The sequence below is a fragment of the Oncorhynchus masou genome, chromosome 33 (assembly GCF_036934945.1).
Source record: "Oncorhynchus masou masou isolate Uvic2021 chromosome 33, UVic_Omas_1.1, whole genome shotgun sequence".
Classification (NCBI taxonomy): Eukaryota; Metazoa; Chordata; class Actinopteri; order Salmoniformes; family Salmonidae; genus Oncorhynchus; species Oncorhynchus masou.
In genome coordinates, this window is record NC_088244.1 from 18,769,741 (window position 1) to 18,783,164 (window position 13,424).

General features: G+C 43.6%; 1 protein-coding gene across 1 annotated transcript in view; it reads left to right on the forward strand.

The window, feature by feature from the left end:
* Window positions 1–13,424, forward strand: part of LOC135527960 (plexin-D1-like) — a 120,279-nt gene that overhangs the window by 32,978 nt on the left and 73,877 nt on the right. Inside the window, exons 9-12 of the mRNA XM_064956658.1 lie at window positions 322–420; window positions 1,957–2,049; window positions 2,214–2,307; window positions 4,724–4,881. Coding sequence (XP_064812730.1) covers window positions 322–420; window positions 1,957–2,049; window positions 2,214–2,307; window positions 4,724–4,881 — 444 coding nt within the window. The remainder of the gene's footprint in view (window positions 1–321; window positions 421–1,956; window positions 2,050–2,213; window positions 2,308–4,723; window positions 4,882–13,424) is intronic.

A 13,424-nucleotide genomic window follows, 5' to 3' on the forward strand; every position in this document is an offset into this window, starting at 1 on the left:
CAGTAAAATCCTATCTTAATCGCAGTAAAAGTCCTATCTTAATCGCAGTAAAAGTCTGATATGAGGTTCTGTAAAGATGGTCAGAAATAAAGTCTGAGTTCAGGTCTTCTGCTTGGAGCCCCATCCTGCCATCATTCCGCCATCTTTGCCATCTGGTGTGTCACACTGTTCCTCCACTTTAGGATGTTGTTGTTTCCCTGTGAGCAGAGCAGAACTCCACCCTCTTGTTTCCTCCTCCTCCTCTCAGCCACATAAACAGGACAGGTGTTTTACATTGTTTTCTTTAACCCGTCAGTGTTTGTGTCACCTCCTGTCCTCCAGAATTCTGCTTCCTGTCCAAGCATTGTGGCCAAGGATGTTCCACCATCACCCTCAGGGATAATCCAAGACTTTACCCTGTCGCTAAGCAACGTGGAGCAGGTACAGTATACCCTTACCCTTGTTAGATATTATCCTAAATGTGGTACAGCCGGATAGGACTAAAGTAACCCTTGGTCTTAGAGGGAGATTGGTGGGAATCATAGTCATCAATCCCTAAATGGTTGCTCTTTGGGAGTGAGCTGAGACAGCTGCAGTAACTGTGTGCAAACAGCAAACAATGCAGATGTAGAAGCACGCTGGCTAGGAAAAACTCCCTAGAAAGACAGGAACCTAGGAAGAAACCTAGAGAGGAACCAGGCTCCGAGGGGTGCCTAGTCCTCTTCTGGCTGTGCTGGGTGGAGATTATAACATGGCCAAGATGTTCAAACGTTCATAGATGACCAGCAGGGTCAAATAATAATAATCACAGTGGTTGTATAGGATGCAACAGGTCAGCACCTCAGGAGTAAATGTCAGTTGGCTTTTCATAGCCGATCATTCAGTTAGAGACAGGTTCTCTGATGTCTTATCTCTCAGTATGTATACAGTCATTTACAGACATATGGAGACATTCAAAGAACATATAACAATCTTTAGTACTATTCACCCTATCTTTCTACTTTTGTACATTTTGTACCTTCAGACACTGATTTCAGATCAGTCTGTATAACCCTAATCCTAACCTCAACATATTGAATGTGAGCCAGAAGCTGATATTGTATCTGTGATGAGGGTCTGACTCTGTCTGTTAGCATGTGACATTCCATCCCTGACTAGTTGCCAGGTCTGGTCAGTCGTAACTATAACCCTGTGCCCTTTCACACACTCTCCAACTGGATTTATATTGTGATAGAGAGTCACACACACACACACACACACACACTCACACACACACACACACACACACACTTTACCATCCAGATGTTGATGAATATGATGAATATGAATTATACATGATTCTGAATTTCTGCCTGGCAGGGACAATTATCCTGTTCTATTTACCTCCCAGGGTTGTCAATGGTTACCAGAGTTGTTCAGGGGGACACAGTTCTCTCCCAGCCAGGTCCCTGTTATTATGTCTCAGTTGACACCCTATTCCCTACATAGTGTTCGTACATGTATAGAATGAACCCAGGAAGATCAACCCTGCTCGACTAATGGGTATCTAGCTCAACTAGATGGAACAGCCACTATGCTGATAATGGAACTAGAACAAGCACATCCTCTGAACAAAGAGACATCTCCAATCTCCAATACAAACATGACTAACTATGTGAAAACATGGAGTAACCTTGGTGCCAGGCTGTTGCTGCTGTAGCTTTCTTGCCAATGTTGTCTAGCCAATGTTGTCTTGCCAATGTTTGGCATGGATCCATCCAATTGCAAAGCAGTCGGCTGAAGCAGAAACAGACTGTCAATCAAGCAAGGACGGGGAAAATAAAGACCTAGCAACATTTCTAAATGCAAAATATCCCAAAATGTGTTTCCACAAACCCCTGTTTTCCTGGGTGATGTCAGACTGCGGCAGCCTTCTGATTGGTTTATAAATGAAGGTTTTATTGTCATGAGGACTGTTCGGTTTGTTTTGTTCTGTAGCAGGAGGAGCTTGAGTGTGACTTTGGGAGTGAGCAGCGGTACGAGGCTCGATGGCTGAACAGTGTCTCAGAGGTCAAGTGCAGTGGAGTGATGGTGAGTACAACCAATCACCTTTCAAGGAGCATTTGTCACTCAACACAATCTTGGTGAAGGTGCCAGTCAGAAATAAGATGTTTAGTGTATGGCCAATCAAAGCCATGCTTACTGGTTGTGTATGGTGAAGTGGCCAATCAGCGAGCTTGTTTCTGTCCATGTAGCTGACCACAGTGGAGAGGAGTCAGGTGTTTCAGCTCAGCCTGCGGAGAAAGGGACACCTGGACAAATACATTGACAGCCCTAAACCCATGACTGGTAAAAATATACACACGCATACACAGGCATGTGCACACACAAACACACACACACACACACACACACACACACACACACACACACACACACACACACACACACACACACACACACACACACACACACACACACACACACACACACACACACACACACACACACACACACACACACACACACACACACAGCCTACTCCCAGATGCCAGTATATTCTCAGTGTTAACAGGCCATGTATTTGCCATGTGAGCCCTGAGAGCAGAAGAACTGACCTACAGCCAGAAGAACTGCATACTTTACTACAGGACTAATGCTTCATACCATACTCACTGCTCAGTCATCAAAACACACAAGCACAAATGGTTTCTCTGTGGGAGGTGCTGGAACATGCACATGCACATCTGTTTCTCTAGGTTTATGTTATGTCTTCCCTCTCTGTTTCTCTGGGCTTGTTATGTCTTCCCTCTCTGTTTCTCTAGGTTTATGTTATGTCTTCCCTCTCTGTTTCTCTGGGCTTGTTATGTCTTCCCTCTCTGTTTCTCTGGGTTTCTGTTATGTCTTCCCTCTCTGTTTCTCTGGGTTTCTGTTATGTCGTCCCTCTCTGTTTCTCTGGGCTTCTGTTATGTCTTCCCTCTCTGTTTCTCTGGGTTTCTGTTATGTCTTCCCTCTCTGTTTCTCTGGGTTTCTGTTGTCTTCCCTCTCTGTTTCTCTGGGTTTCTGTTGTCTTCCCTCTCTGTTTCTCTGGGCTTGTTATGACTTCCCTCTCTGTTTCTCTGGGCTTGTTATGTCTTCCCTTTCTGTTTCTTTGGGTTTCTGTTATGTCTTCCCCCTCTGTTTCTCTGGGTTTCTGTTATGTCGTCCCTCTCTGTTTCTCTGGGCTTCTGTTATGTCTTCCCTCTCTGTTTCTCTGGGTTTCTGTTATGTCTTCCCTCTCTGTTTCTCTGGGTTTCTGTTGTATTCACTCTCTGTTTCTCTGGGTTTCTGTTGTCTTCACTCTCTGTTTCTCTGGGTTTCTGTTGTCTTCCCTCTCTGTTTCTCTGGGTTTCTGTTATGTCTTCCCTCTCTGTTTCTCTGGGTTTCTGTTGTCTTCCCTCTCTGTTTCTCTGGGCTTGTTATGTCTTCCCTCTCTGTTTCTCTGGGTTTCTGTTATGTTTTCCCTCTCTGTTTCTCTGGGCTTGTTATGTCTTCCCTCTCTGTTTCTCTGGGCTTCTTATGTCTTCCCTCTGTTTCTCTGGGTTTCTGTTGTCTTCCCTCTCTGTTTCTCTGGGCTTGTTATGTCTTCCCTCTCTGTTTCTCTGGGTTTCTGTTATGTCTTCCCTCTCTGTTTCTCTGGGTTTCTGTTATGTCTTCCCTCTCTGTTTCTCTGGGCTTGTTATGTCTTCCCTCTCTGTTTCTCAGGGTTTCTGTTGTCTTCCCTCTCTGTTTCTCTGGGTTTCTGTTATGTCTTCCCTCTCTGTTTCTCTGGGTTTCTGTTGTCTTCCCTCTCTGTTTCTCTGGGTTTCTGTTGTCTTCACTCTCTGTTTCTCTGGGTTTCTGTTGTCTTCCCTCTCTGTTTCTCTGGGTTTCTGTTATGTCTTCCCTCTCTGTTTCTCTGGGCTTGTTATGTCTTCCCTCTCTGTTTCTCTGGGTTTCTGTTGTCTTCCCTCTCTGTTTCTCTGGGTTTCTGTTGTCTTCCCTCTCTGTTTCTCTGGGCTTGTTATGTCTTCCCTCTCTGTTTCTCTGGGTTTCTGTTATGTCTTCCCTCTCTGTTTCTCTGGGCTTGTTATGTCTTCCCTCTCTGTTTCTCTGGGTTTCTGTTATCTCTCCCCTCTCTGTTTCTCTGGGTTTCTGTTATGTCTTCCCTCTCTGTTTCACTTGGTTTCTGTTATGTCTTCCCTCTCTGTTTCTCTGGGCTTGTTATGTCTTCCCTCTCTGTTTCTCTGGGTTTCTGTTGTCTTCCCTCTCTGTTTCTCTGGGCTTGTTATGTCTTCCCTCTCTGTTTCTCTGGGTTTCTGTTGTCTTCCCTCTCTGTTTCTCTGGGCTTCTGTTATGTCTTCCCTCTCTGTTTCTCTGGGCTTCTGTTATGTCGTCCCTCTCTGTTTCTCTGGTCTTGTTATGTCTTCCCTCTCTGTTTCTCTGGGTTTCTGTTATGTCTTCCCTCTCTGTTTCTCTGGGTTTCTGTTATGTCTTCCCTCTCTGTTTCTCTGGGTTTCTGTTATGTCTTCCCTCTCTGTTTCTCTGGGTTTCTGTTATGTCTTCCCTCTCTGTTTCTCTGGGTTTCTGTTATGTCTTCCCTATCTGTTTCATAGGTTCATTATGATATACGCAGCCCATGCAGTGATGTAATGGAGCCCTTTCAAATAGCCTATGTGTACTAGCAGAATGTATTGTGTTAATAAAGCCCTCCCCTTTGTCCACTCCCTCTCCCTCTTTCTCTCAGTGGAGGTGTACAACTGTGGGGTCGGCAGTGGGGATTGTTCCCAGTGTTGGGGACGTGAGGACCAGGGTCATCTGTGTGGCTGGTGTGACAACATCTGTAGAACCGGGGATGACTGCCAGTATATGAGTAGTCAGTGTCCTGACCCCGAGATCACTAAGGTTGGAATACACACACACACACACACACACACACACACACACACACACACACACACACACACACACACACACACACACACACACACACACACACACACACACACACACACACACACACACACACACACACACACACACACACACAATGACCCATCCGCAAGATCCATAAGACTGGACACGTCTAACTGTACTGTACATACTCATTCATGCAATTCTCCATCCCGTCATTGTTGACCTAGGGCCTAATTTAGAACAGGAAGTGGTGGTGTGTCACATGACCTGTCACATGGCGCTGCCTTTCCTCTGTCTTGCGATTGGGGCTTATTTTAGAAGGGGAAGTGTTATTACAGAGCTTCATTAAACCAAGTCAGTCTAAAACATCACTCTTTACTGTACAACTCCCTGACTGAATGACACCACAGCACAGTCACAGCACTTAGGCACTGGCTCTTATGGAGGAACAAATCAACTGATCTGGAGGGATGACAGAGGGCATGGGTACACTTAGTCACTGTCTAACCCTGTCTGTCTGTCTGGGCAAGTGTGCATGCGTGTGTGTGTGCGTATGCGTGCGTGTGCGTGCGTTTGTGTGTGTGGAGTTCTGTGCATACCATGTTGGTATTGAGCTCGGTACAGAGTCACCCACAGAAATAGAATAGAGCAATATACATTACCGATGTGATCACACTACAACCACATTGGTCAGGGAAATGACTGTGTTGATTTGGATGCAGATCTCACTGTGGTCAGCACCTAGTGGTCATTAACCCCAGTCAGCTGAACACATGGGTTCAACTCTTCAGTTGAATTCATCTGAGTGACTGTGCTCCTTTCTATCAAGGCTTCTGAAGATTTGTGGTTATGTCCCTATGTTTGAACTGCCAGGCATAAAAGAGTGTTTAGAGTTGCAATCAGACCCACTCTGAACGCTGCTGAATGCTGCCTTTATCTGTGCTGCAGACAGGAAGTATGGCTCACATGAGGTTCAGTTGGCCTAAACACTTCCTGTAGATAAAACCTGCCTGGCCTGGCCAAGCAGGGGAACAAAGAAGTCTGACACACACACATGCGCGCACACACACACACACACACATACACACTAACACTCAACTAATCTATAGCATCTTACACACATGGGTACACCTTCATTCAATATATACAGTACCAGTCAAAAGTTTGGACACACCTACTCATTCAATGGTTGTTCTTTATTTTTGTTTTCTACATTGTAGAATAATAGTGAAGACATCAAAACGATGAAATAACACATATGGAGTCATGTAGTAACCAAAAAAGTGTGAAACAAATCAGGTGTAACAACACATGCACAGGATCGGTACATCCGAACATCACACCTGCGGGAAAGGTACAGGATGGCAACAACGACTGCCCGAGTTATACCAGGAACGCACAAAACATCAGTGCTCAGCCTGTCCACAATAGGCTGAGAGAGGCTGGACTGAGGGCTTGTAAGGCAGGTCATCACCAGACTTCACCGGCAACAACGTCACCTTTGGGCACAAACCCACCGTCGCTGGACCAGACAGGACTGGCAAAAAGTGCTCTTCACTGACGAGTCGCAGTTTTGTCTCACAAAGGGTGATGGTCGGATTCACGTTTATCATCGAAGGAATGAGCGTTACACTGAGGCTTGTACTCTGGAGCAGGATAGATTTGGAGGTGGAGGGTCCATCATGGTCTGGGGAGGTGTGTCACAGCATCATTGGACTGAGCTTGTTATCATTGCAGGCAATCTCAACACTGTGCATTACAGGGAAGACATCCTCCTCCCTCATGTGGTACCCTTCCTGCAGGCTCATCCTGACATGACCCTCCAGCATGACCCCCCTGCAAGACAGGAATGCCAGTGTTCTACCATAGCCAACGAAGAGCCCGGATCTCAATCCCATTGAGCACGTCTGGGACCTGTTGGATCGGAGAGTGAGGGCTATGGCCATTCCCCCCAGAAATGTCCGGGAACTTGCAGGTGCCTTGGTGGAAGAGTGGGGTAACATCTCACAGCAAGAACTGGCAAATCTGGTGCAGTCCATGAGGAGGAGATGCACTGCAGTACTTAATGCAAATACTGACTTACTTTTGATTTTGACCCCCCTTTTGTCCAGGGACACTATTTAATTTCTGTTAGTCACATGTCTGTTGAACTTGTTCAGTTTAAGTCTCAGTTGTTGAATCTTGTTATGTTCATACAAATTTTTACATGTTACGTTTGCTGAAAATAAACAGTTTCTTTTTTTGCTGAGTTTATATATACACATCTTCTTCTTTTTTACCCCACTAACCTTCCTCCCTTAATTGGAGTAAACTAATGAACAATAATACTTAAGATTCTACTTCCAGCCTTTACATAATATATACATTTTATATAGTAAAATGTATATAGTAAAATAGTCAATGTTCCTAGCTTCACGTTCCTAGGAACATGAAGTGAGGCGGCCATCTCTGTCGGCGCCGGAAGTACAACAACAACAACTTTATTTGACTCTATGTAAACTGGAAACCACATATCCTGAGGCTGCATTCATTGTAGCTGGGGCTGATCTGAAAACAAGACTCCCAAAATTCTATCTGCATATTGATTGTGCAACCAGGGCTGGTAAAACCCTGGATCATTGTTATTCTAACTTCAGCGACGCATATAAGGCCCTCCCCCACCCTCCTTTCGGAAAAGCAGACCACGACTCCATTTTGTTGCTTCCCGCCTATAGACAGAAACTAAAGCAGGAAGCTCCCGCGCTCAGGTCTGTTCAACGCTGGTTCGACCAATCTGAGTCCACGCTTCAAGACTGCTTCGATCACGTGGATTGGGATATGTTCTGCATTGCGTCCAACAACAACATGGACGAATACGCTGATTCGGTGAGAGAGTTCATTAGAAAGTGCATCGGCAATGTCGTACCCACAGCAACTATTAAAACATTCCCAAACAGGAAATGTTGGATTGATGGCAGCATTCCTGCAAAACTGAAAGCGTGAACCACTGCTTTTAACCAGGGCAAGGTGACCGGAAACATGACCGAATACAAACATTGTAGCTATTCCCTCCGCAAGGCAATCAAATAAGCTAAGCGTCAGTATAGAGACAAAGTAGAGTTGCAATTCAACGGCTAAGACACAAGAGGTATGTGGCAGGGTCTACAGTCAATCACGGATTACAAAAAGAAAACCAGCCCCGTTGTGGACCAGGATGTCTTGCTCTCAGACAGACTAAATCACTTCTTTGCTCGCATTGAGGATAATACAGTGCCACTGACACGGCCCGCTACCAAAGCCTGCGGACTCTCCTTCACTGCAGCCGACGTGAGTAAAACATTTAAACGTGTTAACCCTCGCAAGGTTGCAGGCCCAGGTGGCATCCCCAGCCGCGTCCTCAGAGCATGCGCAGACCAGCTGGCTGGTGTCTTTACGGACATATTCAATCAATCCTTATCCCAGTCTGCTGTCCCCACATGCTTCAAGATGGCCACCATTGTCCCTGTATCTAAGAAAGCAAAGGCAACTGAGCTAAACGACTACTGTCCCATAGCACTCACTTCCGTCATCATGAAGTGCTTTGAGAGACTAGTCAAGGACCATATCACCTCCCCCCTACCTGACACTCTAGACCCATTCCAATTTGCTTACCGCTCCAATAGGTCCACAGACGACGCGATCACACTGCACACTGCCCTAACCCATCTGGACAAGAGGAATACCTGTGTAAGAATGCTGTTCATTGATTACAGCTCAGCATTTAACACCATAGTACCCTCCAAACTCGTCATCAAGCTGGACCCCGCCCTGTGCAACTGGGTCCTGGACTTCCTGACGGGCCGCCCCCAGGTGATGAGGGTAGGTAACAACATCTCCACCCCACTGATCCTCAACACTGGGGCACCACGAGGGTGCGTTTTGACACCACAGTGGTAGGCTTGATTACCAACAACGACGAGACGGCCTACAGGGAGGAGATGAGGGCCCTCGGAGTGTGGTGTTAAATAACCTCACACTCAACGTCAACAAAACAAAGGAGATGATTGTGGACTTCAGGAAACAGCAGAGGGAGCACCCCCCCTATCCACATCGACGGGACAGTAGTGGAGAGGGTAGTAAGTTTTAAGTTCCTCGGCTTACACATCACGGACAAACTGAATTGGTCCACCCACACAGACAGCGTTGTGAAGAAGGCACAGCATTGCCACTTCAACCTCAGGAGGCTGAAGAAATTCGGCTTGTCACCAAAAGCAGTCACAAACTTTTACAGATACACAATCGAGAGCATCCTGTCAGGCTGTATCATCACCTGGTACGGCAACTGCTCCGCCCACAACCGCAAGGCTCTCCAGAGGGTAGTGAGGTCTGCACAATGCATCACCGGGGGCAAACTGCCTGCTCTCCAGGACACCTACACCACCCGATGTCACAGGAAGGCCATAAAGATAATCAAGGACAACAACCACCCAAGCCACTGCCTGTTCACCCCACTATCATCCAGAAGGCGAGGTCAGTACAGGTGCATCAAAGCAGGGCCCGAGAAACTGATAAACAGCTTCTATCTCAAGGACATCAGTCTGTTAAAGAGCCACCACTAACATTGAGTGGCTGCTGCCAACATACTGACTCAACTCCAGCCACTTTAATAATGGAAATTGATGTAAAACATGTATCACCAGCCACTTTAAACAATGCCACTTTATATAATGTTTACATATCCTACATTACTCATCTCATATGTATATACTGTACTCGATACCATCTACGGCATCTTGCCATCTTTATGTAATACATGTATCACTAGCCACTTTAAACTATGCCACTTTGTTTACATACCCTACATTACTCATCTCATATGTATATGTATATACTGTACTCTATATCATCTGCTGCATCTTTATGTAATACATGTATCACTAGCCACTTTAAACTATGCCACTTTATGTTTACATACCCTACATTACTCATCTCATATGCATATACTGTACTCGATACCATCTACTGCATCTTGCCTATGTCGTTCTGTACCATCACTCATTCATATATCTTTATGTACATATTCTTTATCCCTTTACACTTGTGTGTATAAGGTAGTTGTTGTGGAATAGTTAGGTTAGATTACTCATTGGTTATTACTGCATTGTCGGAACTAGAAGCACAAGCATTTCACTACACTCGCATTAACATCTGATAACCATGTGTATGTGACAAATAAAATATGATTTGATTTTACGGACATAATCTATTTTACAATAGTTCTATTTTTGTTTGTATTTACTCCTATCCTTCCGCTAACCTCAATCCCTCCCATCTGTTTCTGAAGATCATGCAGTTTTATTTATTTTTGCCATATATTTTTAACTGCTGTTTCACGAAAGTTTTTAACCGATATACATTTTACTGACATAGTATATTTTACATGAGTTATCGTGTTGTTATTAGTACCACCATTCAGCTCCACTCAACCCATCCCATCTATATCCTAACACCATCCATACTGGATTTATTTTTGCCATATATTTTAAAACAAAAGTTCTGATCCTTTCTATTCTCATAGTTTCTACAGATTGTAAATAAAAGATTAATACAATTCTAAAAGTAATACTTTTTTAATTGATCTATTGACTATGACATTTCAAATCGCCCAGCAGTGCTATCTGCAGAGTTAGCTCCAGGTAAATGTTGCAATTCTTCAGCCATTCCTGGACCTGCGAGCAAATCAAGCTATGTATGGACATTACCATAACAAATGATCTAATGATTCTGTCTCTTCGCAGCAAAATCTGAAAAGCCAAGTCAAAAAAACACACAGCCATTTTTCCAGCCAAAGATAGGAGTCACAAAAAGCAGAAATATAGATCAAATTAATCACTAACCTTTGATGATCATCAAATGACACTCATAAGACATCATGTTACACAATACCTGTATGTTTTGTTCGATAATGTGCATACTTATATCCAAAAATCTCAGTTTACATTGGCGCCTTACGTGCAGTAATGTTTTGATTCCATAACATCCGGTGATTTTGCAGAAATACTCATAATAAACATTGATAAAAGATACAACTGTTATTCACAGAATTAAAGACAGACTTCTCCTTAACTTCTTGGAACTCCCCATCCCGGATCCGGGTTTGTGACTAAAGCCTCAGGCTCATTAGCATAACGCAACGTTAACGATTTCTGAAAATCGCAAATAAAATGAAAATAATGCGTCTGCTCTCAAGCTTAGCCTTTTCTTAACAACACTGTCATCTCAGATTTTCAAAATATGCTTTTGAACCATAGAAATTGACTAATTTGTGTAAGAGTATGCAAAGCTAGCATAGCATTTTGAGTAGCATTTAGCACGCAACATTTTCACAAAAACCAGATAACAAAATAAATAAAATCATTTACCTTTGAAGAGCTTCTGATGTTTTCAATGAGGAGACTCTCAGTTACATACCAAATGCGCAGTTTTTCCTGAAGGCGTCTGTGTGTAGGAGAAATCGTTCCGTTTTCTACATTGCGTCTGGCTACCGAAACGAACCGAAAATTCAGTCACCTACAACGTAAAACTTTTTCCGGATTAACTACATAATATCGACCGAAACATGGCAAACGTTGTTTGGAATCAATCCTCAAGGTGTTTTTTCACATATCTCTTCATTGATATGCAGTTCGTGGAAGCTTGCTTTCCTCTGTATCCCATGGAAAAATACTGGCAGGTGACTTTTGCGCACCAATTTCGGCGCAGGACACCGGGCGGACACCTGGTAAATGTGGTCTCTTATGGTCAATCTTCCAATGATCTGCCTACAAATACGTCACAATGCTGCAGACACCTTGGGGAAACGACAGAAAGGGCAGGCTCATTCCTCTCGCATTCACAGCCATATAAGGAGACAATGGAAAACAGAGCCTCAAAAATCCTGTTCATTTCCTGGATGCCGTCTCATCTTGGTTTTGCCTGAAGCTCACGTTCTAGGGCACGCACAGAAAATATCTCGATAGTTCTGGACACGTCAGAGTGTTTTCTTTCGAATGCTATCAATTATATGCATAGTCGAGCATCTTTTTGTGACAAAATATCTTGTTTAAAATGGGAACGTTTTTCATCCAAAAATGAAATAGCGCCCCCAGAGCATCAACAGGTTAATGCCACCGCTGTGTCAGATTTCAAAAAAACTTTATGGAAAAAGCATAATCTGAGAACGGCGCTCAGAGCCCAATCCAGCCAGAGAAATATCCGCCATTTTGGAGTCAACAGAAGTTAGAAATAACACCATAAATCTTCACTTACCTTTGATGTTCTTCATCAGAAGGCACTCATAGGAATCCCAGTTCGACAATAAATGACTGATTTGTTCCATAAAGTCCATCATTTATGTCCAAATATCCACTTGTTGTTAGCGTGTTCAGCCCACTAATTCATCTTCATGAGTCGCGAACACTTCGTCCAGACAAAAACTTGAAAAGTTCCGTTACAGGTGTAGAAACAAGTCAAACGATGTATGGAATCAATCGTTAGGATGTTTTTAACATAAAACATCAATAATGTTCCAACCGTAGAATTCCTATGTATGAAGAAAAGCACTGGAACGAGAGGTAACTCTGTCGGGAGCGTGCGTCACGAGCCTGAGACACTCTGCCAGACCACTGACTCAAACAGGTCTCATGAGCCCCTCCTTTATAGTAGAATCCTCATTCATGTCTCTAAAGACGGTTGACATCTAGTGGAAGCCGTAGGAAGTCCAACTTTATCCGTATCCCACTGTGTATTTGGTAGGCCAAGCTTTGAAAAACTACAAACCTCAGATGTCCCACTTCCTGGTTGGATTTTTCTCAGGTTTTCACCTGACATATGAGTTATGTTATACTCACAGACATAATTCAAACAGTTTTAGAAATGTCAGAGTGTTTCCTATCCAATACTAATAATAATATGCATATATTAGCATCTGTGACAGAGTAGGAGGCAGTTCACTCTGGGCACGCTATTCATCCAGAAGTGAAAATGCTGCCCCCTATCCCAATTTTGGTGCAGGGCCAGCAGTTCCTTACTTTTTCCCCCTTTCACTTGCCTCTTCCATTTTTCGGTAATACTGCAATAAGTTGGTTGTAATTTTGAGTAGAGCAGACATTTCCATATAATTTTGTTAGCTGCGTGTGTGACATAACTCCACTAGTCCTATTTTTTATATTATTTACAAAGATTATACTTAATCATTTTTTTATTTGTAATTTGTTGTATTATTTGTTCTGTATTTTCTGGTGGATGAAACTGAAATTACAACCAACTTTCTATGGCTTGTTTTAAAAATAGTGATATTTTATTATTTTTCAAATAACCTAAGGCGAGAGCTTGTAATATGAATAAAGGGAAAAATGCCATTCTTGAACATTGGGTGAGTCATTCATACTAATCTGCTGGAGAACCAGTTTGGAGTTAAAAGTATAAATTGTGTATGACTGATGCCTTTAGTGAGATGTCAAATGCTTTAAACTCCGAACTCATATTCATTATATAAATTGGCCTGTTTAATTTTGTCTAGCTTGCCGTTCCAA